The sequence below is a fragment of the Drosophila teissieri genome, chromosome 3L (assembly GCF_016746235.2).
Source record: "Drosophila teissieri strain GT53w chromosome 3L, Prin_Dtei_1.1, whole genome shotgun sequence".
In the NCBI taxonomy this organism is placed as follows: Eukaryota; Metazoa; Arthropoda; class Insecta; order Diptera; family Drosophilidae; genus Drosophila; species Drosophila teissieri.
The window spans coordinates 7,482,347-7,507,400 of record NC_053031.1 but is presented as its reverse complement, the minus strand read 5'-3'; the positions used below and the strand labels follow the sequence as shown (position 1 = coordinate 7,507,400).

At 46.8% G+C, this 25,054-nt stretch overlaps 2 protein-coding genes across 6 annotated transcripts in view; both read left to right on the top strand.

The window, feature by feature from the left end:
- Positions 1–22,803, top strand: part of LOC122617948 (spectrin beta chain, non-erythrocytic 5) — a 31,447-nt gene extending 8,644 nt beyond the window's left edge. For 2 of the 5 annotated variants that reach the window (XM_043794014.1, XM_043794015.1), the window contains exons 3-16: positions 6,167–6,357; positions 6,624–6,791; positions 8,467–8,583; positions 8,653–8,915; positions 8,982–9,111; positions 9,349–9,536; positions 9,663–12,636; positions 12,697–12,836; positions 12,894–14,504; positions 14,567–20,465; positions 20,520–20,829; positions 20,887–20,997; positions 21,131–21,454; positions 22,181–22,803. In XM_043794014.1, the coding sequence (XP_043649949.1) occupies positions 6,238–6,357; positions 6,624–6,791; positions 8,467–8,583; positions 8,653–8,915; positions 8,982–9,111; positions 9,349–9,536; positions 9,663–12,636; positions 12,697–12,836; positions 12,894–14,504; positions 14,567–20,465; positions 20,520–20,829; positions 20,887–20,997; positions 21,131–21,454; positions 22,181–22,437 (12,612 nt within the window). In that variant the 5' untranslated portion in view covers positions 6,167–6,237 and the 3' untranslated portion in view covers positions 22,438–22,803. Of the gene's footprint in view, positions 1–4,917; positions 5,015–6,166; positions 6,358–6,623; positions 6,792–8,466; positions 8,584–8,652; positions 8,916–8,981; positions 9,112–9,348; positions 9,537–9,662; positions 12,637–12,696; positions 12,837–12,893; positions 14,505–14,566; positions 20,466–20,519; positions 20,830–20,886; positions 20,998–21,130; positions 21,692–22,180 lie in introns of those variants that run through there. The other 3 variants (XM_043794013.1, XM_043794012.1, XM_043794016.1) reach the window with 3 other exon arrangements.
- A 1,696-nt stretch (positions 22,804–24,499) lies between these two features.
- LOC122616897 (drosomycin) lies at positions 24,500–24,870 on the top strand. The gene has a single exon (XM_043792483.1). The coding sequence runs from the start codon at positions 24,565–24,567 to the stop codon at positions 24,775–24,777; it is 213 nt and encodes a 70-aa protein (XP_043648418.1). The 5' UTR covers positions 24,500–24,564; the 3' UTR covers positions 24,778–24,870.
- The last annotated feature ends 184 nt before the right edge of the window (positions 24,871–25,054 follow it).

Genomic DNA, 25,054 nt, shown 5'->3' with positions numbered 1-25,054 from the left:
GAAAATTATAAGCGGACTTTATTTTTCTGCTCAATAAGCTTTGTGATTTAAATAAACTCTTTTCGAAGCAAAGAAATTCAAACTTATTTTGTTAGCCTACAAAATAGGAAAGTAGGAAAAGATAATCTTTGGGAACCTTTAAAAAAATCTCGACTTCTCTTAATAAGCCATCCAAAGCTATTTTTATGCGCAGACCTCTGCTTTCGAGGGCTCTTCAAAAACCACTCGAGAGTAAAATTATGCATGAAATGTTTGCACACACAAAACCGCAAAAAAGTGTTCTCCAATGTGCTTATAACGTCATCGAATCTGAATTTTTGTCGTGTAATTGTAAACTTGACTTTTTGCTGCCCGATTTCGGTCTGTGGTTTGCGCAACGTGCTTTTTGAAGTCGGAATGCAGTTTCGCTTTTGGGCTGTCTGAAATAACAAACCCATATCAGAGTTCGTGGCTCGTAAAAAACACATCAAAATCGTTTGATACTCATTTAAAATCCATATATTATAAGCAATCATATACGAGTACTACTATCAGCGATGTTAAACAACTCTGATGGGCCGCAAGGCCTAGAACTTTCAAATTTATATTCCCTTCCTTTCCCTTCAAGTAACAAATTTATATTTCTTTTTCGATGACGATTTTATTTTTATGGCCCGACACTTGAGTAAACATTTGTTGTCTCTCGTTTCTCAGGCTTAGCCAATTAAAAATTCAATGGGTAAACTCTCCATCAAGGGCTTCTCGGCTCTTCACATGATTTCAATTTCAATTAGGGTCTTTGAAATCGATGTTTAAGATATGAGTTATGACTAGATGAAACGTTTCTATCGCCATTGTCTCTGTGACATTTTCGGGTCTCCGGCTGTCAAAAATGAAATTGAGTTGTTCTCCCTCTTGTCAGGCGATCATTTGATTGCCGATGCCGTTTGGTACACTTTAATTAAAAGTAAAGCGTTGCGAGGGTTGCTGCCGATAGCACCGACCTTTACCCACTGAACTCTACGGGAAAATAACCCAACCGAAACTGAGACGATAAGGGAAAATACTTGTGGAGGCTTCCTGCGAAACGCGGCGGAAATAAGTCAAAGCCCCTGCTAAGTGTTAGATTGTTGTGCAAATATTGGACTTAGTCGTGAGTGGTACGTGTTTGTCATCAGTGCTGGCTTATATACTACGTTTATATACTACACATCCAGATAGCTCATCGATGACTCAAACTTCGTTGAGCTTAAAATTTTGGGTTCACACGTGTGGCGGCTTTTATTGAGTCTCCCCCATATGCAAATCATGTGCGATTAAGTCATATTTTTGGCGCTATTCGAATAGGAAGTGGGTAGATGAAACTAATTAATCAGAAACCAGCTTTTTTGGGAACGAAAACAAACAGAAATACAATTGGTAGAACAGCTTAGCTTCGACTTTTGAATAGTTTGAAAGTTTCTGCTGGCTTTCGACAATTTTCTTTGTGTCATTCAAGTGAAAGTTTCAAGTTTTCCCATAAGAGATTAACGAACTTCAGTTTGATGGTTCAGTGTCATTATCGAGTTACATGGTCTGTTTCCGTTTGTACGTTTCTATTTTATATCTGAAAATCTTAGAATACTGCTTTAGATAATCAATCAAAACGATTTAGTCACACTTAACGCTCCTGGATCTGCGAAATCTATAATTGCCTGGCACTTCCCCAACAATCAAAGGAAATCAATCAGAGTGCTTGGAAACCTGTTCGTTAACCGATCTCCACTGTTACAGAAACCATCTGGTTTAATGGGCCTATATCCGCCATATCGAATCTTAATTACACCACAATTAAATGAAGACGCGTGCCTAGTTTCTCCTTGGTCGCAAAATTAATGGATCTTTCGTTGATTCGCATCTCCGATCGATTAAAATTTATTGTGAATTAGGAACCGCCCTGCAAATTTCTTATTTAATTGATTTTTATTGTGCTCAAAAGATGAATTTAGGAGAAATTTGTTCGAGGAATTTGTGCCATATCTATGAAATCTACAAATCCCACCCGTTGTCATCTTCATCTGCTTCTTTGTCCCCAGAGATTTCTATTCATTAAAACGTGATGTCATCGCTTGGCTATTTAATTTTTGGCTTCTAATCTAGCTCAATGTTGAGCTCAATTTTCCCAGCCTGGAGAAAAGCGCCAAACCGTTGAAAAACGTCAATTGAAAACGGTTTTCATTGCCAAAGTCTCACCTAAAAATCAGTTAAAACCGCTGAAGCGGCGCCCCAAATAATTGAATCCCAGCATTTGCATAATCCACAAAAAAACCCACAAACAGAATGCGAAAGCTGGGAGAAAACCGATTCGAATTCGGTAGCCGGTGGCGCATGCGCAGAACCCCAAAGAACATAACGAATTTTTTGGGCTTTGAATCAAACTCAGATTCGAGGTGCGATGATGTCATCAAAACAACATCGGTTGCGGGTGTATTTTGTGTGTCTATTGCCATCGTATGTGGTACAGCCCCTCTGGGGGGGCGTGACCAAATGCCAAAAAGCCATAATAATAAAGGCAATGGGCACGAGGAGCTAGGGGCTTTTGAGTGGGGCTCAGCATTGACTAATTTTCGCAAATAACTTTTGGGGCACATCACATAGACATACAGTAGATATGGACGGCAACACACGTACGAACTTACCAAGCAAGTTAAAAACGAGCTGAAACGGACTGAAGCTCTCTATAAACAATTTCGATTTCAACAAAAGCAAAAGAAAAAGGCAACCAAGAGCCATGAAAGCAAACTACGAGGTATGTAATATTTCTTTGGCATTTGTATCGCTATGAGACAATAATCAGCCAAAATGTTTGGTAATCATTTTAAAACAGCAAGCCATATTGAAGCTTCACCTAATGATTTGGATTCGAATGGAGTTGGGGAAATATTTCAATTTATTGATGAGAAAAGAGTGCAGATAGATACACTTCTGTTCATCTAGAGCTTGAGAAGGCTTAAGTGATCATAAATCTCTGTTTAACTTAAGAAGAAGCACACATAAACTCAATAGATCATTTCCAGTTCAGATCTATTGTTTAAATTATATCCAAGTCTGTAGCTCATTCCTCCCCAGTTTGGCTGTTTTCTCTTTGAAATTGTTTGTTATTTTCTCTCGTTGATTCGTTGAAAATTGTTTAGCATGCCAGGCACAAACAAAAGAATTTATAACACTGTGGGTTTCTACTTGTTTTGTCAATCTGCATTCTTCTTTTCGACAGAGGCTAAAACTGAATTTTAATTCCCAGCCACTGATGAGGTAATTTTATGCATAGAAATTTTGTGACAACAAAGCCCACCAATTCCCTAATTTGCAGAGCTATAGGTCTCATTATTTTCCGTTCAACGCGGAGATGACAGAAAAATTGGGCTTTTATCAGACATATTCCATCACTCACGCAAAAGTAATTAAAACGGGTAACTACCTCGGATGTTATCTGAGTAGAAAAAGGTTACCAAAAAAAAGATACTTAACTTCTTGTTGATATACTTCAAAGTATCATTTAATTCGAGAACTGCTAAATGATATGTGTGACTTAGCATATGGGCCATAAAAATTAAGCATACAAAATGCTAAATGTTTATTGATTTATGCAAATTTTTACACGACTCCGAGGTTGTTGCACGCCTTGTTCATTAGCTAACCGTGTTTGTGGAACTCTGCGAGATTTTAATCTGCTACAGAGCCGCCAAGAAGTCAGAAAACTATAAAATCGTGTTTGAAGTGTTTGCGATGAGTGAAGTGTGGTGGCTTAAAAATAGAACTATGCGCGGAATCCAAGTGTTCCTGCTCCCAGCTGCTGCGCATGTGCTCTGTTAGCATTTCATATCCCTATTGAAGTAAACAGGATGCCCGGAATTCGACCCTCCGTTCGCATTTGCCCCCGACTTTGCCGCCCTTCTCCGGCGGCGACTCCAGTTGTTCGAGTATAAATAGTTTATGGCCAAAGACAGCTGTGTGTGAGTTGGGTGGGGGTATGTTATATTTTGGGGATAAAGGAGGCCCAGTTTTAATTGCTTTTCCTGTAAAGCCTAAAGTTATGCCGCACTCCGCATGTTCCAGGTTTTGTTTGCCACTCATAGTGATAAGCGATTCGTTACGTTATCGCGGTATGGTAAAGTTTATTGTCACACCGGCCGTGTTGTTGGTTTTTATTGTTTAGTTTTCACCTCTTTTTAATTGATTTTCCTATTTGCCAAAGCGAAGTGTTCTGTTTGCCAATTAGCCGCGAATGCCTTCCAGGTGACCTCAGCGCCATTGCCGGCACATAAATGATCTATTAGCGGAGTTATGACACCCGAGTAGGCAGCAGATTATAACTCTTTCGCACTGATGTCATATGGGGAATGATCGAATTTGGCAGCTATTAAATGGCGCATTCATTAATCTGCGGAATGTGACAGGGCGCCATAAATAACTTGATATTGGAAGTGCACTCCCCACTCTATATATACATATATCCGACAACATATGTCCGAGGTATGCGGGATTTATGGAGTTATAGATTAGATAAGATGCAGGGCCTATTGGCTATTTGTCAAGGCAAAGATTTTACAGATACCTTAAGCGTTTTCTCATTCTGCTATCAGTTCACGCGATAAAGGGGAATTCACCATAGGCCAGTTAAAGCATTTTTGTTGCCACTCTTGGCTTTGGCTTTTAATTCATCTGATAAACACAGCCAAAAGGGGGTGGAAGCTTTCCCCCACGTTAAATTGTTGCGGCCAGCAAAATTTTGGGCAGACATTTTTTTTAGTGACCAAACGGCGCGGGCTCTGCGAACATCTGACTCTACGAACGAAATTTAGTGCCCACAAAAAAATCGAAATACAAAACGAAAGATTAAGTTTAAGAAACGGCACTTGGTGCTGAAAGCCCGGATATCTTGAGAAACCCCCTCGAAATCAGCGATCAAAGGCCATGGATTACAACAGTGTGTTGCGTTCGAATTTCTCGCGCAACGAGTATCGACGATATATATCCTACGAACGTCAGTCGTTGGGTAGGTTTCCTGAACTTGAACTTTTCCCCTGGAAACTCGCCATCATTATACAATCCCGCAGCGAAAGTGACTTGTTCTTATCTACCAATTGGGTGGAACTTCATTTCTGGCTGATAAGAGCGCGAATATTTGGCAAATGAGTCAGCGACCTAGAAGAATGGGTTCGTTTTCTACAGTTTCCGCTCCATTTCCGTCCAGTTTTTTAACATATACTCTTGGCCAGTATTACGTAAAGCGAACCGTTGATAAAAAAAAGTAACAAAGTCGTGAAACATTTTCCATGCGTATGAAGTAACTTTGGCAGTCGACAGATAAGCTCAAAGAATCACTATCGCTGGGCAGCGACTGTTTTGGTTTCGATACGCTTGCTGGGGGTATATCTACTGTGTCGGAAAGTTGGTCACAGCTGGGTTTGTTTATGGCTCGATCAACTATAAGCAAAGCATGAAACTACCTAAGTGATGGTGTAAATTAGTTATGTTAGGAAATATAAGATTACCTTTCTCTTCCAAAAGGTTCAAAAAGTTACTAGAAGCAATGATACAGATGGCTTTATGATAAATAATATCTTAAAATTCTTTCACCTTCTTTCGAAAACTGTAATCACGCTTACTCAAAAGGTGTTCGCAATTCTGCTCAATTAAGATCTAAAAGTTAAACGCCTATCGGAATGGCTTATCTGTACGGGTCTAGAAAACACAACTACGTGATGAGGTGTTCGAATAAAAAGTGATTGTTGGCATTTCTAGAACCCGCTGATAGAATGATTTAAAATTAGGAATTACGTTTGACAGAACTCCGAAACACTACAAATAAACTGCCTTGGAATGTTGTTCTAACTTTAGCCAGGGATTTTTTTAAAGCGGCAATTATGTGGGCGATAACTCGTTATCTCTAAATCAATAGGTGCGTACGTCACGGTTGTGCTTTCCCTATCTCTACCACATACTTTTCGTACTTTCGTATTTTTCCTCTATTTTCCCTATGCCCATTATTGATTTCGGACTGTTGTCAGGTGGTTTACCCATTTCTCTTTCCTAGGAAGAATATAATAAAAAAATCAAAACAAACACTAAAGCTAAACGTTTCGTGTTGCATTTGTATGACTTCGAACTAATCCGAGATTTATTTTCTTCCCTTCCCCCCACTTAGCATCACAATATGAGCCGGGAGGCTACTCCGCCCTGCAGACGCAAACGCCTTCCAATCGCAACTCCGCCAACATGACCCAGCGGGACGGCATCATCAAGTTCGAGAACGAGCGGATCAAAACGCTGCAGGAGGAGCGGTTGCACATTCAGAAGAAGACATTCACAAAATGGATGAACTCCTTTCTGATCAAGGTGGGTCAATTCGCTCATCACACCTAATACTTGTATTTTAATAACTACGAGCTATTAATGAAAGAAATGCTTTGTTTTGCTAGGAAACTAAAGTTTTTATTGTGTAAAGTTATAATTTCTTAATCAAACCTGATGTATTCCAATGAAAGCGACATGTGCGATATTTGAAATTATACATTCACATAAAATTTTGATTGGAAGAAAGCTTTATGGCCCCACCAATTTATGAATGCAACTCACATTTGGGCTTATCGTCTTCTTTGCAGGCCAAAATGGAGGTCGAAGACCTATTCACAGACCTGGCCGATGGCATCAAGCTGCTGAAGCTGCTGGAGATCATATCGTCGGAGAAACTGGGCAAGCCGAACAGCGGACGCATGCGCGTCCATAAAATCGAAAATGTCAACAAGAGTCTGGCATTCTTGCACACCAAGGTGAGATATACCGCGTAAATGGTCGGGAGTGAAGGGAGTGAAGCCGATGCAGTTGCTGGAAGACCAAAGACTGAAGACTAAAGACTGAAGACTGAAGACCAAAGAGTGGAGAGTGGGGAGTGGGGAGCTCTCTACGCATTTGTAGAAAGTGCAAGTCGCGCCTGCGCAGCTGCGCGTGGCCATTGCGTGCTATGTTTGCCGTATGAGGTGCACGGATCTATCTGGCTCTTGGAGTCGGGATCTCGGACCTCGGGGAAGTGGGAAGGCGGGAGACATGGCGAAAAAGTATATATTTAATTACCTTGCCTGGGCACCGCGTTTTCTTGGCAATTTCTGAAATATTTGCATACTTTCTAATGCATTTTTTCCTTGACTTCACTTCACTTTGTTGCGCTTGGCACATTTTCCACCACCATCAACACCACCGCCACGTATGTACATACTCGTATATGTTACATGTGTACTTTCTTTGCACCTCTCGTGTGCATTTGATTTGAATTGCGCCAAGTGGGGAGCTTAGCGTGCGACATAGTTTCGAATCTTCTGGCTAGTCAGGTGGCTCTGGACTAATCTAATTAGAAGCAATTAAAACGCAGCCATTTGTCCCACTGTCCCACAACTAATTCGCTTTGTTTCTTAAGCACTGAAGCAGTGAAAGTTCGGTTTCGGTTTCGGTTTTACTTTTCACCATTTCATTTCATTTCGTATTTTATTTGTTTTTCGGGCTTGTCGCTTGTGTGTGACACGGGTATTGAGTGCATTTTAATTGGTTTTTAGGCTTGAAAGAAGCCCAAGCGAAAGATTTACGCACAAGCGAGCATTCCACGGATCCTCCATGACTCTCTGGGGACTCATTGAAGCGTTCAGCGGAGCACGAGTCTCGGAATTGCCAGTCGCCATTAGAAGAACCAGAAGGCGTAGCTTCGTACTAAACATTAATGTACCACAATAATTCCGAACGAGTCTATTAAAGCGAACGGTCTTTCGGTATGGAAATGAAGTTAGCTGACTGCCTTATTATGAACCTTTAATAACGATAATCTGGCATACATAAATTTAAAATAATTGTGTGCAACAATTATATGAATTCAAGAACGGCCACTGCTTTTAATATCCTATAATTATGTACAAAATCGATCATAAATCTAGAATAAACCCTCTTCAAGCCAATCTAAACTGCCCCATATTTCCCTTTTAAAATTCTAATTCGTAAACTAGTTTGGAGTAGATGCTAAATGGTATGCAGACGAGAGCTCTCCATCTCAATTTTCCACTCGGGCATAAATCAGCCCAAGCAGCCAACCACTGGCCACTTTGTAGCTATGATAATGCGATTTAGATCGGTATCAGCTAGTAACTTATGTTTTCCTCGCCGGGATTATCGTGCGTGTTACCTGTCCGCGCCCTGACCCACTATAAATGCAAATGGCAGGCGGGCGACCCACATGAACCCGCCGGAGGTCAAGCACCTCCACCTGATAAAGCGTGACTTGCTGGACAGGCGCAGACCCAGTTCGGATGTATCGGTATCTGTGGGATGTGGAGCTCTTGGTAACTTGGTAACCCAATACGCAGCTTACCCACTCCATTCACCAAACGGGAACTAAAAGAAATGCAAAAGAGATAGTGTGGAGTGGTGAATGGAAATAATGCATGATGGTTTCTTTCATTTCAGGTCCGTCTGGAGTCCATTGGTGCTGAGGACATCGTCGATGGCAACCCCCGTCTCATTCTCGGTCTGATCTGGACTATCATTCTGCGGTTTCAGATTCAGGAAATTGAAATCGATGTGGTAAGTTGTCGCCTAGCAAAGTCACATAACCAAAGAGATTCATTTGTAATGCAACTACGTTTCACTTAGGATGAGGAGAACGAGTCCAGCGAGAAGCGATCCGCCAAAGATGCGCTGCTTTTGTGGTGCCAGCGCAAGACGCATGGCTATCCGGGCGTCAACATCACGGACTTCACCAACTCCTGGCGCTCCGGCTTGGGCTTCAATGCGCTCATTCACTCGCACCGTCCCGATCTGTTTGAGTACAGTACGATTGTCAATTCGAAGAACTCCAACCTGGACAACCTTAACCATGCCTTTGACACGGCCGCCAACGAGTTGGGCATTCCCAGGTGAGGATCCTGCAAATAACGAATGAAATGTCAATAAAATTAATTGTAATTTGTTCTCACTCTCAGCCTGCTCGATGCGGAAGACATTGACTCGGCCCGTCCCGATGAGAAGTCGATCTTGACCTATGTGGCCTCCTACTATCACACCTTTGCACGCATGAAGAACGAGCAGAAGAGCGGCAAGCGCATAGCAAATGTAAGTAGACCTGGGTCGGACCCGGGGATTCAGCAATGAACCTGCCTATGAAGGCAGATGTGGATGCCATTGGCAGAGTCCCATCGTCTCTAGAAGTCGCTGCAGCGTAACGATGTCCCACAGTTAACGCTCTACTTCACAATGGATTGGACCCCGATCGGATTTGGATTCGGGTGGGGTCCAGACCTAAACCCAGAAAGTTGCTCAACCAGCTCTCTTTTTCGATCCCCCCCGCAGATTGTTGGCCAGCTAATGGACGCAGATCGCAAGAAGATGCAGTACGAGGGTCTGACCACAAACCTGCTGAGCTGGATCCGCCAGAAGACGCTGGAGCTGGAGCAACGCGACCTGCCCAACTCGCTGGAGGGCATCCAGCGAGAACTGCTGGCCTTCAAGGAGTACCGCACCATTGAGAAGCCACCCAAGTGAGTAAAGGTTCATGACCAGCCGGAAACGATACAAAGATTCTAGTTAGACTGATTACTGATCGGATACAAAGAGACCCATTTGACCCCTTGTACATCTATTAATGATGCTCTTCCCCTCAACAGATACAAGGAGCGCAGTGAGATCGAGGCCCTGTACTTCACCATCAACACTCTGCTGAAGGCTTTGAATCAGCCGCCGTATAATCCCCAGGACGGCCAGCTGGTGAATGACATCGAAAAAGCCTGGCAGATCCTGGAGTATGCCGAGCATCATCGCGAGGTGGCTTTGCGTGATGAACTGCTTCGTCAGGAGAAACTGGAGCAGCTGAACTACAAGTTCGAGAAGAAGTCGGTGCTGCGTGAGGGTTATCTGAAGGAGATGATCCAAGTGCTGTCCGATCCACGATATCTGCGCCAGGTGGATGCCACGCTTAAGAAGCATGAGGCTATCTCTGCTGATATTCTAGCGCGTGTGGAACGATTCAATGACTTGACCGCCATGGCCGAGGAGTTGGACAGGGAAAACTACCATGGCAAGGAGCGAGTCCGTCGCCGAGAGCAGGAGGTTATGACAAAGTGGCGCCAATTGCTGGAACTGCTGGAGAACCAACGCCTCAACCTCTCCCAGATGAGCAACCTGATGAACTTGCTCCGCGAAATTGCCAGCACTACAGAAGCAGTGCGAGAACTGCAGCAACAGTTCGCCTCCGAGGATGTGGGTCCCCATCTCTTGGGAGTGGAAGAACTACTGCAGGCGCACTCGCTGCAAGAGCTCCAGGTTAATACCTATGGAGAGACTCTCAAGCGCTTCAATCGCCAAGCACTGCCCTACAAGAGCTCCGAGCACAAGGACGCCGCTCTGCTGGCGCAACGCCTTGCTGACTTGGAAGAGGCCTACTCGGAACTGTTGCGGCGTTCGGCGGCGAGAAGAGCCCGTCTGGAGGAGGCCCGAAACTTCCATCACTTCATGGAGGACTACGACAACGAGGAGTCCTGGCTGGTGGACAAGCAGCGTATCTGCAAAACTGGCATCACCGCCAAGGATCTGCGAGCAGTTCTTTCCCTGCAGCAAAAACACAAGGCTTTGGAGGATGAAATCAAGTCAAGGAAACCGAAATCAGGTCAGATGTCGACCGCGGGCAAGAGGCTGATTGGCGAGCAGCACCCACGTTCCTCGGAGATCCAGAGCAGGATTGATTCCCTCGCGGAACACTGGCAGGCCTTAGAGGCACTAGTGGAGCTGCGCCGTCGCCAGTTGGAAGATGCTGCCGAGGCCTATCAATTTTACACTGATGCCAATGAAGCGGAATCCTGGCTTAACGAGAAGATGGCTTTGGTCAACTCCCGGGACTATGGCAACGATGAGCCTTCTGCTCAGGCTTTGCTGCAGCGTCACCGTGATCTGCAGGGTGAACTCAATGCCTATTCCGGAGATATACTTAATCTGAACCAGCAGGCGGATAAGCTGATTAAGGCGGGCATTTGCACACTCGAACTTTCCGCCGCAGAGCCAGAACTGCCCGAGGTGGAACAGGAGGAGTGGGTGAACGAGACCCGCCTCGTGCCCAAGGAAGTGTGGGAGGACGAGTGGGTGGAGAAGCTGGAGCACAAGAAGGTGACGGAGACGAAGATGTTGCCCCATGTCAAATCACTGTTTCCCTTCGAAGGACAAGGAATGAAAATGGACAAGGGCGAGGTGATGCTGCTGAAGTCCAAGACCAACGACGACTGGTGGTGTGTGCGCAAGGATAATGGCGTGGAGGGATTCGTGCCCGCCAACTATGTTCGTGAGGTTGAACCGCGTCCAGTGGCCTGCATTGTACCGAAAGCTGAAAAGGTCAAGTCCCTGCAGAAGGTGAAGAAGACCATACTGGTTCGACAGGTGGTACCCGTCAAGAGAATTAAACCTGTAAGCGTAGCGCCCAAGCCGTTGGTGCAGAGGAGAACCTCCACCCAAAGCATCAATGAGAATGCAGACAGCGTGGAGAAACGGCAGCAAAGAATAAACCAGACCTACGACGAGCTGCAGGAAATGGCCCAGAAACGCCATGCCCTCCTGGAGGACTCCATTCACCTGTTTGGCTTCTATCGGGAGTGCGACGACTTTGAAAAGTGGATGAAGGAGAAGGAACGCATGATCAAGTCGGACGACGGCGAGGGTGTGGACAACGCCAAGCGTAAGTTCGAAAAGTTCATCACAGATCTCTCGGCAGCCTCGAAAAGGGTTGAGGAGATCGATGGCGCTGTGGACACCTTCCGCCGGCAGGGTCACTCGCAGCTGGACAAGATCATCGCCCGCCAGCGCCAGATCCACCAGATTTGGCAGCGTCTCAATAACGCGAAGGCCCAGCGGGAGAAGAGCTTAGAAGGAGCATCCAGTGTGGAACTATTTAACCGAACTTGCGACGAAGCCAAGGTTTGGATGAGCGAGAAGATGTTGCAGCTGGACACCGCTGTTATCACTCCGGATCTCCGCACCGTTCAAGCCTTGCAGAGGCGCCATCAGAACCTGGAAAGGGAATTGGCTCCCGTGGAGGACAAGGTTAATCGGGTGACCTACTTGGGCAACTCGGTGAAGAACGCCTATCCAGCTGAGAAAGACAATGTCAACGTGCGCCAACAGGAGGTGCAGGATATGTGGCAGCAGGTGCAACAGCGTGGTAGTGACCTTCGCAACCGCATCGAAAGCGAGGTGGGTCAGCAGGTCTTTAACAACAGTGCCAAGGTCCTGTTAGCCTGGATCGACTCGGTGAAGGATCAACTGAATGCCGATGAGTCCGCTCGTGATGTGGAAACTGCTAACAACCTGCTGAAGAAGCACAACGATCTGGGCGATGATATCCGTGCCCATGACACCGAATTCGTGGAGGTCATTCAATTGGGCAAACAGTTGTCCGATGGCAAACCCAACATGGCAGAGACGGTGGCGGTGATCGAACGCCTGAAGGCCGAACAAGATGCCATCCATCGCGGCTGGGCCGAGAAGCAGAAGTGGTTGCTGCAGTGCGTCGATCTGCAAATGTTCAACCGGGAGGCTGATAAGATCGATGCCACCACCAAGAGCCACGAGGCCTTCCTGGAGTACAACAACCTGGGGGTAAGTTGTTTTAGGTTTTGGCTAATTTTTGTATGGTAACTAATTCGTTTTCCCTTTTAGTCTTCTTTGGATGAAGTGGAGGCCATTCTTAAGCGGCATTTGGACTTTGAGAAGAGCCTAATGGCTCAGGACAAGATCCTTAAAGGCTTCTCAGATAATGCAGACAAGCTGATTTCTAACGATCACTACGATTCCAAATAGTATGTTATAGAAACCAAGATATATGATCAAACCCTAACCAATCTATAAACTTCTAGTATCGGAGATCGCCGAAATCAGGTGCTGGGCAAGCGCAAGGCCGTTAAAGACCGTGCTTTTGAGCGCAAACGCCTTCTGCAAGCTTCCAAGGACTTCCACAAGTTTGCCGCCGAGGCTGATGACCTCAAAGTGTGGCTCCAGGATAAGACGAGGATTGCAGGCGATGAGAACTACCGCGACCTAAGCAATCTCCCCCGCAAGCTGCAAAAGCATCAGGCTTTCGAGCGTGAACTCCGCGCCAACGAGGGTCAGCTGAGGAATGTAACCAAGGACGGACAGGCCCTGGTCCAAGCTGGAAATCGAGTGCCCGAGGTGGAATCCCGCGTGGCCGATCTTAACAAGCGATGGAAGGATCTACTCACCCTGTCTGAGGACAAGGGTCGCAAGTTGGAACAGGCCGCATCTCAGCGAGAACACAACCGTTCCCTCGAGGACGCGAAGAAGAAGGTTGATGAACTGGACGCTGCTCTGCGAAGCGGAGATGTGGGCAACGATCTGCGCAGCTGCAAGGACCTGATCAACAAGCAGCAAATCCTCGAGTCGGAAATCACCATCTGGGATCAGAAGGTGGCAGAACTAGTTTCAACTGGCGACGATATGGCCCACGGAGGTCACTTCAATGCCCAGAACATCGAGGCCGGAACCAAGGAGCTGCAGCAGCGATTCAAGGATCTGCGTGATCCTACCCAGCGTAGGAGAGCAAAGTTGGAAGAGAGCCTGAATTACCACAAGTTTGTTTTCGAACTGGATTCGGAGTTCCAGTGGATCAACGAACACCTGCCGGCAGCTAAGTCCAATGAACTGGGTCAGAATCTGCACCAAGCCCAATCCCTGCACAAGAAGCACAAGAAGTTGGAGGCAGAGATCAAGGGCCATCAGCCAATGATCAATAAGGCTCTGGCTGCGGGTCAATCACTGATCTCGCAACAGCATCCGGAGCGAGAGCAAGTGGAGAGCCTGTGCCAGCAATTGGAGCAGGCATGGCAGGATCTGGAGCGCCATTGTGGCGAACGGTCCCGCAAACTCGACATGTCCCTCAAGGCTCAACAGTATCTGTTCGACGCTGGCGAGATCGAGTCCTGGCTAGGTGAGCGGAACAACGTCTTGCGGTCCACGGAATATGGCCGTGATCGCGATTCCGCCGCCAAGTTGCTCACCAAGCACAAGACCATCGAGCTGGAGCTGGACACCTACTCAGGCATTGTAACCGAAATGGGACACAGCTGCGCTGCAATGGTGGCCGCCAATCATCCGGACAGCAAGGTCCTGGCCGCCAAGCAGCAGCTCATCGAGAAGATGTTGAAATCCCTGCACAAACTGGCCTCCCAGCGACAGGGTCGCCTGATGGAGAGCCTGTACAAGCACGAATACTTCCTGGAATCGGACGAAGTAGAGCAATGGATCAGGGAACAAGAGCAGGCCGCCTCCTCGGAGGACTACGGTCAGGACTTCGAGCACTTGCAGCTGCTACAGAACAAATTCGATGACCTTAAACACCGCGTGGAAGTCGGAGCAGATCGAGTGGACCAGTGTGAGCTGTTGGCCAAGAAGTTAATCGACTCAGAAAGCCCCTATGCCAATGAGGTTGAGAAGCGACAGGAACAACTCAGGTGAGTAATAAAGATTATCACAATAAGGATTATAGTAATATTCCCCAATCTCTTGCATATAGAACTTCCTGGGAGAACCTTCTCCAGCTCCTAAACCAGCGTGAGCAGAAGCTTCATGCCGCTGGCGAAATCCATCGCTTCCATCGCGACGTGGCAGAGGCTCTATTCCGTATCCAAGACAAGAATGCTGCGCTTTCCCAAGAACTAGGCAGAGATTTGAACTCCGCTCTAGCACTGCTACGCAAGCATGAGGGCTTCGAAAACGACTTGGTGGCCCTGGAGGCACAGCTTCAAGTCCTAGTGGAGGATTCTGTTCGCCTGCAAGCCAAGTATCCCTCTAATGCCGCTGCAATTGCCCAACAGCAAGACAAGGTGGTGGCCGCCTGGAATGACCTTAAGGAGCGATCCACCGCTCGCGGAGATCGACTGGCTGCCAGCTCTGACCTACAGACCTTCCTTACAGATGTCAGGGATATAGTTTCTTGGTCTTCAAACCTGCGAGCTGCCCTTCAAGCAGAGGAACATGTGAGCGATGCTGCCGGAGCAACTGCCCTAAAGATTCAACACGATGCCATATACGGAGAGATTGAGGCCAGAGAGGATAAGTTCCGGTACTTGAACGAATTGAGCGACTCCATGGTTCAAACAGGACACTATGCCGCCGCCGATGTAGAGGAGAAGTGTGCCGCCATGTTGGATGAGCGCCAGAAACTCCATGCTGCGTGGAACAAAAAGAAAATTATGCTGGAGCAAAAGATCGATCTGTTCTGCTTCCTGCGCGATGCCAAGCAGATTGACAACCTTTCCAGCTCCCAACAGGCGGCTCTGAGTAGCTCAGACTTTGGCCAGACGGTTGAGGATGTGCAGAACCAGATCAGGAAGCACGACGAGTTTGAGAGACTGATTCAAACACAGGAGGAGAAGGTGTCTCTACTTCAGGAGCACGGTCGCAAGCTGATTGAGCAGCGTCACTACGACAGCGCCAATATACAAACGATCCTTCAGGGAGTGCTTGCCCGCCGCCAGAAGGTCAAGGATCTGTGTGCCGTGCGTCGCTACAAACTGGAAGATGCTCTACTCTATGCCAAATTCGTAAGAGATTGCGCCGAAGCTAAGTACTGGATCAATGAGAAGCAAAAGAAACTAGAAGCCGATGCCGCCAGCTATGCGGAGGTGACCAATCTGGACGAGAAAATCAAAAAGCTACAGAAGCACCAGGCCTTCCAGGCCGAGGTGGCTGCCAACCAGGGTCGCATCCAAGAAATTCAAGATACTGGAGTGATTCTTTTAAGCAAACAACACGAATCCTCACCGGAAATCAAGCGGGCCATCGAAATAGTCCTCGAAGCCTGGCAGGGATTGCTGGCGGAGCTGGAGCAGCGTGGTCGAGGTCTGGAAGAGGCCCAGGACAGTCTTGAGTTTAACAGCCAGCTGGACAAGATCGAAGCCTGGATCCGCGACAAGGAGATGATGGTGCAGGCAAGTGACACAGGACGGGACTTGGAGCACTGCAATGCCCTGATGAGGAAACTAGATGACGTTGACTCCGACATGAGGGTGGACGATCAGCGCGTGAAGCACATCAATCAGCTGGCCGACAAACTTATCAACCAGGCCCAAGTGCCAGCGGATACACAAAGTGTGGATAAGAGGCGAAAGGACTTCAACTACAACTGGCGCCAGCTGCAAGGAGCACTCAATGCATATCGCGCTTTACTGGGCGGTGCCAACGAGATCCATGTTTTCAATCGCGATGTGGATGACACTGCAGACAGAATAGCTGAGAAATCTCTGGCTATGAGTTCCACCGATACAGGCAGAGATCTGGCTGCCGTGGAAGCACTGATCCGCAGGGAAGAGGCTCTTGAAAGAGACATGTCTGCCGTCAAGCAAAAGATTGATCAGCACGAAACCGCTGCCGAGTTCCTGATCAAGAAGTATCCTGAACGCGGAGCACAACATATCGAGAGGAAATTGGAGGAGCTGCACAAATCCTGGGGCAATCTGCAGGCCTTGTCCGTTAAGAGGCAGAGTATCCTCAATGAAGCCTACCTGGCTCACAAGTTTGTGTCGGACGTTAAGGAACTAGAACTCTGGGTTAACGACATGATCAAAAAGATGAACAACACACAGTCACCATCCACTATCAATGATTGCGAGACCCAGTTGGAGCTGCACCAGGAACGCAAGGTAGAAATCGAGGGCAGGGAGGAGGCCTTCGCTGGATTGAAACAACAGGGCGATCAGTTATCCACAAGACCCCAGCAGCAGCAGCCGGAGAATGTCCGCAGATATCTCCTTGTCCTCGAAGAACTCCATCAAACTCTGAACGAAGCCTGGAGCGAAAGGGCTAGGGATCTAACTGAGGCCCATCAGCTGCAGTTGTTCAAGGCTCAAGTGGAGCAGGTTGAGATATGGCTCGCCAATAAGGAGGCCTTCCTCAACAACGACGATTTGGGTGATTCCTACACGGCTGTGGAAAGGCTGCTTAAGAAGCACGATGAATTTGAGAAGCTGCTCCATGCTGATCACGTTGACACCTTGCAGAAGTTTGCCAAGAGCATTCTAGAGGGTGAGCCCAAGGATGCGGATCTGATCCGTGAGAAACTGGCCTACATCCTAAGAAGGAAGCAGAAATTGCTGGAACTGTCTGAGGAGCGAAAGCAAAGGCTGACGCAGTCTCTCCAATTGCAGGAGTTCCTGCGCAGCCTTTACGAGATTGACCGTTGGCTGGTGCAGAAGCTGCAGGTGGCCCTGGATGAAAACTACCGGGAACCGAGTAATTTGCAGAGTAAGATCCAGAAACACGCTGCCTTCGATGCCGAGTTGTTAGGCAACTCGCCTCGCGTTCAGTCGGTAATCCACGAAGGTGAGCGCCTCATCCGAGGTGAGCACTTTGCTAAGGATGAGATTGCCCAGCAGGTGCAACTCCTCGAGGGAGATTGGCTCAAACTGAAGGCCGCTTCCCAAACCAAAAAGGATAAGCTTCAGCAGGCTTACGATGCGTTGGCCTTCAACCGAAGTGTGGATGAGTTTAACAACTGGATGGACGAGGTGGAGCTGCAGTTGAGCAGCGAAGATTACGGCAAGGATTTGGCTGCTGTCAGCAATTTACTAAAGAAACACGAACGCTTGGAAGCCGATGTGGCCCATCATGGCGAACTGGCAGAGCAGCTGAAGCAGAAGGACGAACAGTTCTTCCAAGCGGAACACTTCCTGCGTCACGAAATCCACGAAAGAGCCACCGTTAGTATCCGCAGGTACAACACTTTGCACGAGCCATTGGGCATTCGTAGGGAAAACCTGGAGGACTCCCTGAGTCTGCAGCAGTTCTTGCGGGACGCCGAGGATGAACTTCAGTGGTTGGCGGAGAAGCAGTTGGTGGCTGGTTCCCAGGATCTAGGCACCAGCCTGCTGGCCGTTCAAGGCCTCCAAAAGAAGCACAACTCTCTGGAGGCAGAACTAACATCGCAGGAACCTTTGATTCAGGCGCTCCTCCAAAGAGGCCAACAAATGATCCGTGACAATCACTTTGCCAGCGAGCAATTACAATACAAGTCGGAGTTGCTCCAGAAACAGCTTGTTCAGTTGAGGGATCTGGCTGCCATTAGACGTCTGCGTCTTCTGGACGCTGTAGAGAGCCAGCTGTTCTACGTTGAGGCCAATGAGGCGGATGCTTGGATGCGAGAGAAGCGCCCAGTTTTGTCGAGCAGTGATTACGGTCGCGATGAGGTTTCCGTTCAGGGCCACCAAAAGAAGTTGGAAGTCCTTCAGAGGGAGCTAACCGCCTTCAAGCCGTCGATAGAGAAGGTTGCCAAACTGGCCACTGGTTTGATTGAGAGAAATCACTTTGATAGCTCCAACATTGCGGAGAAGAATGCCCAGGTGGGTCAGCAGTACGAGGAACTTCTCCGTTTGGCTAAGGACCGGGAGTCGCGACTTGGTGAATGCAAAAAACTCTTTGAGTACCTGCGGGAAACCGAGGAATTGCACGAGTGGGTGGGTGACCAGATGACGGTCACCGCTAGCGAGGATTACGGTGAGGATGTGGAGCACGTGGAACAGCTGATTCTGGCCTTCGAATCCTTCGTTTCCAACTTGAATGCCAACGAGGCAAGGGTTGAGGCCTGCTTGGAGCGAGGCGACCGCCTCATCCAGGAGAACAATCCCTACAGGAGTTCCATTAAATCGAAGCGGGATGAGACCAAACAGCTGTGGGAGGAGCTCAAGGATCTGGTTCACGCTCGCCAAGATGCCTTGGCTGGAGCCAAGCAAGTCCACGTCTACGATCGCGTAGCAGACGAAACCATTCAGCTAATCAACGAAAAGGACGCTTCGCTCATCTCCGAGGACTACGGTCAGGACTTGGAAAGCATTCAGGCCTTGGGCCGAAAGCACCAAGTATTCGAGTCCGAGCTGGTTGGCATCCATGGACAGGTTGATTCCGTATTGGCCGAGGCATCGAAACTGGGCGAGATCTACCCAGATGCCAAGGAACACATTGAAGTTAAACGTGATGAGACAGTGGAGGCCTGGACGGATCTGAAGGAGAAAACCGCCGCCAGGAAGAACAAGCTCAGCCAAGCAGAGCAGCTGCAGTCCTACTTCGACGAGTACCGCGATCTGATTGCCTGGATCAACGAGATGCTGGCCAAGATCACTGCCCCTGAACTAGCCAACAGTGTGGCGGGAGCAGAGCTCCTGCTGGCCAGCACCAAGGACCACGACACGGAGATTCGCAGCAGGGACGAAACCTTTGCCAAGTTCGCCGCCAATGGTCAGCAATTGATCAAGGAAAAGCACTTCCTTGCCCACGAAGTGGAGGACAAGATCAAGGTTCTGCAAGCGCGTCACGAACTTCTTAAGCATACACTCAGCAAGCGTCGTGAGATTTACGAACTCAACCTGGACACCCAATTGTTCTTGAAGGATGCCGAAATCCTGGAGCAATGGATCAGCAGTCGCGAGCCCCAACTCAAGGATACCAAACTGGGAGATTCCATTCCACAGGTGGAGGATCTGCTTCGCCGGCACGAGGACTTCGAGAAGACAGTGGCCGCCCAGGAGGAGAAATTCCAGGCCATTAAGAGAATAACCCTGCTTGAGCAGCTCTTCCGTCATCAGCTGGAGCAGGAGAAAATCAGCAAATTGCAGGAGAAGGAGCGCTTGGAGAAGGAACGCCTGGAGCAGCTGAAGCAGCGGGAGCTCCAGCGCCTGGCCGACGAGAGGAGGCGAGCGGAGAAGCAGCACGAGCATCGCCAGAATGCGGCGTCGCAGGAGAAGACTCCAATCTTCTCCTCGCCGATGGTCACTCCAGCCCAGACCAGTGGCCCACAGTCCCCGGCTTTGGGTCAAGCCCAGTTGAGGCCTCCATTCGGAGATGATAATGAGCACTTGGCTCTGCAGAAGAGCAGCTCCAGCGGAATGTTCGGTGACCGACTGCGTCGCGGATCCGCGGACGCCAATGTAAAGCGGGCGGAAAGCATGAAGATACAGCCCAAGCAGGCCAAGCGTACACCCTCGTTCACCACCAGGAGACGTGCGCAGTCCTTCAGGAAGAACCAGAAGGGTGAAGGATTCGACCTGCCGCCCGTTGAGATTCAGGGCAGTCTGGAGCGTAAGCATGGCTTGCAATCTGGCGGCAAGAAGGCTCCAGTACGATCCTGGAAGCAATTCCACACCGTCCTCTGTGGCCAGTTGGTGTGCTTCTTCAAGGACGAAAACGATTTCCTGCAACAGAAGACGGCCACTGCGCCTGTTAATATCCTCGGTGCCAAGTGCGAACGGGCGGATGACTACACGAAGAAGAAGTACGTCTTCCGGCTAAAACTACCCGACGGATCGGAATTCCTGTTTGAGGCTCCCTCCCTGGACATCCTGAATGATTGGGTGCGCAAGATTTCATTCCACGCCAGTCTGCCGCCGAACATGCAACTGCTCAGCTACGACGAGTCCATGAAGGTATGATTCCATATCCATACGAAAAATTAAAATTAATCCATTATGTCCCAACAGCAACAGTCAAGCAGTTCTCCAGACATCAAGGTCACCAGTAGTGTAGAATCGCCAGTTAGTTCCCGTAACTCATCTCCCGACTCCCAGCGTCGAGCTAGCGGGAGCCAGGTTCTTGACGGAACAGCCACACCCCAAATGGCATTCCTGCAACGACAGATGCAACAACAACAGCAGCAGTCCCAGCCCAGTTCCCCCACCGCCGGGTTCGACCAGAAGCCACCAATCCCGCCCAGAGGAGCTGCTCCAGTGGCCAGCCATCGCCAAAGCCAGGAGAATCTAGTTGTGATGCGCAATCGCCAAAGTTCCAATGGTATGAAAACTTTTAGACAATAGCTAATTCAATCAATAAACATGTAATCCATTATAGACCTGCAACAATCCGCCACTTTGCCCGCCGGTTTGACTGGAGTCCAGCAAAATGGAAACAGCAAGGATGATAACGCGTTGTTGACACGCAACAGCGAGGCCAGACAATCGGGTAAGTTCTCCAAACTGGGTGAAATTCCCATTTGCTAGCCATTTGTGTCTCTGTCCATACACCCTCTCCTCCACATTGTTTCACACTCACATTGTAAAATTGTCCTCCAACAACGCAATGCCGTATGTATTAGATAATCCGCCGCCATTGCCAACAACGATGCCACCGGTGGGTGGCCAGCATCCCCAGCACTCCCATTCCCATCAGACTCAGCATCAGGCGCAGGTCCAGCAAAGGATTAATGCCTTCAATGCGGCGGCGAGTCAGCAGCATCAGCCAGATTACTATAACAACAACACAGCGAGGCAGCAGCCGCAGAGGATCCCATCCGGCAGGATCGACTCCACGAGGAAGTTCATCGAGATGGAGGCGCATAACAATAACGGAGGCACTGGCAGCAGTCCCAAGAGAAGCACCATCAACTATTCCAGCAGCGGGGCCAGCAGCAATGGCAACGGTAATGTGAAGATAGGCGGTGGAAATTCGTCTACGACTACGATCACCACTTCCACCACCACACACCAAGTGACCTCGAGCAGTCGCACGGTGTGGCATCTAACCTCATCGCCCACCTCATCGACCAAATCATCATCAACCGGCGGCTCCGGGGAGCCAAGCCATGCCATCAGTAATCCAAGCTACATGGGTCTGCATCTGAATAACAATAACGATTCAATTGGAATTGGACTCGGTGGTTAGACGAACCTCATTAATCCTAACAATCTGTATATATACATTAGTAGTCTTAAGCGCATGCCATAGAATCGTCCTTGGTTACGGCTGATCTGAACTGTGTGAATTGTCAAATTTTTCTTTATATCTTTAATGCATGCATATTTGTGGAAAAGGTTCTTCAGCTTTTAAGCCAGTGAAGATAACCCGGCGATCCTATCTGCGAACGAGTTTGCAAAGTATTTCAATGGGTCTTTTTCTTATTATTTACATATTTATCCTATCCTTAATTACCACAAAAGAACTGATCGTTTTCTCCATGTAGTCAATTGAGCGAAACCCTTTTTAATTGTATCAAAAACATAACCACTCATATTTTTAAGTTTAAGCGAATGATATTCTGTTGGCTTTGCACCTTAATTAATGTTATGCTACACTATGAACACTATCATTTGCATGATGTCTTCGCAATTTAATGATTTCCAACCACTCATAATTAATATTTTCACAGGTTGGGGAAACACCCGCTTCGAGAGCAACCGACCGGTATCCCTGCAGCCCGACTCCATCAGCTTCTCCCGTGTTTCGGCAGAGAGTTCCAGCGAAAGTGAGGCCCAGTCGATATCATCCGTGTCCGGAGTGAAGGGCAGCAAGGGAACCAAGGAGGAGCGCCGCAGCGGCATGTTCCGCATCTTCGGACGCAAGGGCGACAAGGAGAAGGAAAAGGACAAGGACAAGCGCCGGTCGAGTCAAGTCCCGCCACAGTGAGAACGTATTCAAGTTCCGGACAATAAGAAGGAGCGCCACCGTTACAACAGATGAGCCAGGCCGAATTGTTTTTTGTATATTTTATAAACACCATGATTATTTCATTTGTATTCGCCAAGGGCAAACAAATTTCAAAACAAAACCAACTACTAAACGAGACAAGATATGAAAAAGTTGAAACATTAACGTGTCGATTTAAAACTAAAGCGACAAATGAGAGTATAAACGAAATATTATATATATATATAAAGTCAATGTGTTAATTGCATTATAAAATGTATCTATAAGTTTGTTCGTTGTATGATTAAATTTAATATTCGTAAAACAAAACACTTAAACAATAAATACTATACATTGTGAAATCAAGTCCTTCCAGTTCTTTCTGTGAATTTGTTTTAATATATAATTACCGCCTAGGGTATAAAAACTTCAGATTGCTAAGAAATCGGTGCACTATATAAGCTCATCCGCGATGTTTCAACCAGAAATCATTACCCAAAATTAGGGTGCCTGTGCCGTTTGGAACATGGATAGGTGCAATCGTGTATGCAAGGAAGGAATAAACTATAAGAAATAATCGGATGAACCCTTAAAGAAGGCTACATAAATGAGGTAAAGTAAAGTTCTGCTTAGTATATTTAAAGGGTAGAATGAAACATCTTGTATTTATACAGTTGCTTTAAATAATCAACAATGTCTATATAAATTTGGCAAAACTAAATCTTGTTGTTTTGTTTGTTCATAGAAAACCACGGTGTCTAATTAATACGACCGCGCCGGATGTTTATACTTTCATGACCAACGTCAATAATATAGTATTTGACCTATCTTTAATTTCTTGGAGTAAATATTATTCATTTTTTGTTTTAATTTTTTTTTATTTCGATTTTTTGGTTTGGTTAAATTCAAGTCCAATGAAATTACGAATTGACAGTGTTGTTGTCTATATGACAGCTGCGTTGTCTATAGGGTGAATGTTTTGCCTACCATTTCTATAATAAATGTATTATCTGTTTCTATTCACACCCATTACTCGCAGAGTAAAAAGGTATACTAGATTCTTTGTTTCTGGCCCTATAAATTATGTATGTATATTCTTAAACAGAATCACCAGCCGATTCGGTCCGTGTCTGTCCGTCCATATTAACGTCGAGGTCGCATGAACTATAAAAGCTAAAAAGTTAAATTAAAATATGCAGATTCTAGAGCCATAGGCGCAGCACAAGTTTTTTCCTCATGTTGTCACTCCCACTTTTTAGAAATGATTAAAAAAAACGCCCACTAGCTAAGTAACGGGTATCTGATGGTCGAGGAAATGGACTATAGCGTTCTCTCTTGTTTTCTTTTGTCTTTTACTTGGGTTTTTTCATCCAATTAAAGATTAACCTGGGGTTTTTACAATATATAACAAGTAGGTTTTTTACTTATTGTTTTATATTCTTAAGGCTTAATTGTTGTGAACTCACAGTCAAACAACAGCTATTATATAATACGATGACCCAGAACAAACTAAGCTAAAAACATATTTAATGTTATTTTTTTCAATTGGTCACTAGCAAGTTGAGTGCTTTTGAACGCCCAAAAGTATGTCTTACCTGCAATTTTGTTTGTTTACTCCATTTTTTTCTTTACTTTATCTGGAGTCACTACATCCCGACCTATCTAATCTAGTCCCAGGCAAATTAAACTGATTTTTATTCAGTTCCTAACCTGTGTGATTCGTTATAATTACTCGGGGACTTTTTGAGGTTTATTCAATTAATTTATTTGGGTTTAACCAAAACCTCCTAAAGTATTATTTTTGTTGCATAGTCCAGTTGAATTTGCTATTCAGACACTTTCTGAAATACAAATGAGCTTTAAGCAATACTTTTTGTTTACGTTTATGTTTGATAGTGCTATCTCTATACGAAACGTACCAGGAGTTCCCCTAAAGAACGCTTTTGAATGTGACTGCACATCTATCATCATTATTTATTGATCTACTTCGTGTAAACCCGACTACGCATCGGCTAAAGCCGAGAGATCGGAGCACTATATAAGCTCCTCCGCGATGTTTTCCTGCCATAAGCCGCTGATAATTCAACCAGTAATCGTACACCAAGCTCTGTGAGAACTTTTTCCAATATGATGCAAATCAAGTACTTGTTCGCCCTCTTCGCTGTCCTGATGCTGGTGGTCCTGGGAGCAAACGAGGCCGATGCCGACTGTCTGTCCGGAAGATACAAGGGTCCCTGTGCCGTCTGGGACAACGACACCTGCCGTCGTGTCTGCAAGGAGGAGGGACGCTCCAGTGGCCACTGCAGCCCCAGTCTCAAGTGCTGGTGCGAAGGATGCTAAGCGTTCTACAAAGCCCGTTTTGCTTTTCCCTACTTTCAAATATTATATGCTGCAATATTGAACACCTAATAAACACAAAATAATGTACATTAATTCTTCAGTTTTGAAAAGAGTAGTCCTGACTTCCTTATTGAGAATTCATATAAACTTTTACAAATCTACTTTCTAAGTGCCTTCAAAAAGTTGCAGCTTTATTTATTTATGAGTTCTGCGATAGCAATGTGTAATTAGGAATTTATGGCGCAGAATTTCCGCAGCGGAGAATTCGCTAATGTAT

Coding starts and splice junctions, on each gene's coding strand:
- LOC122616897 (XM_043792483.1), top strand. CDS start 24,565: ATGATGCAAATCAAGTACTTGTTCGCCCTCTTCGCTGTCCTGATGCTG.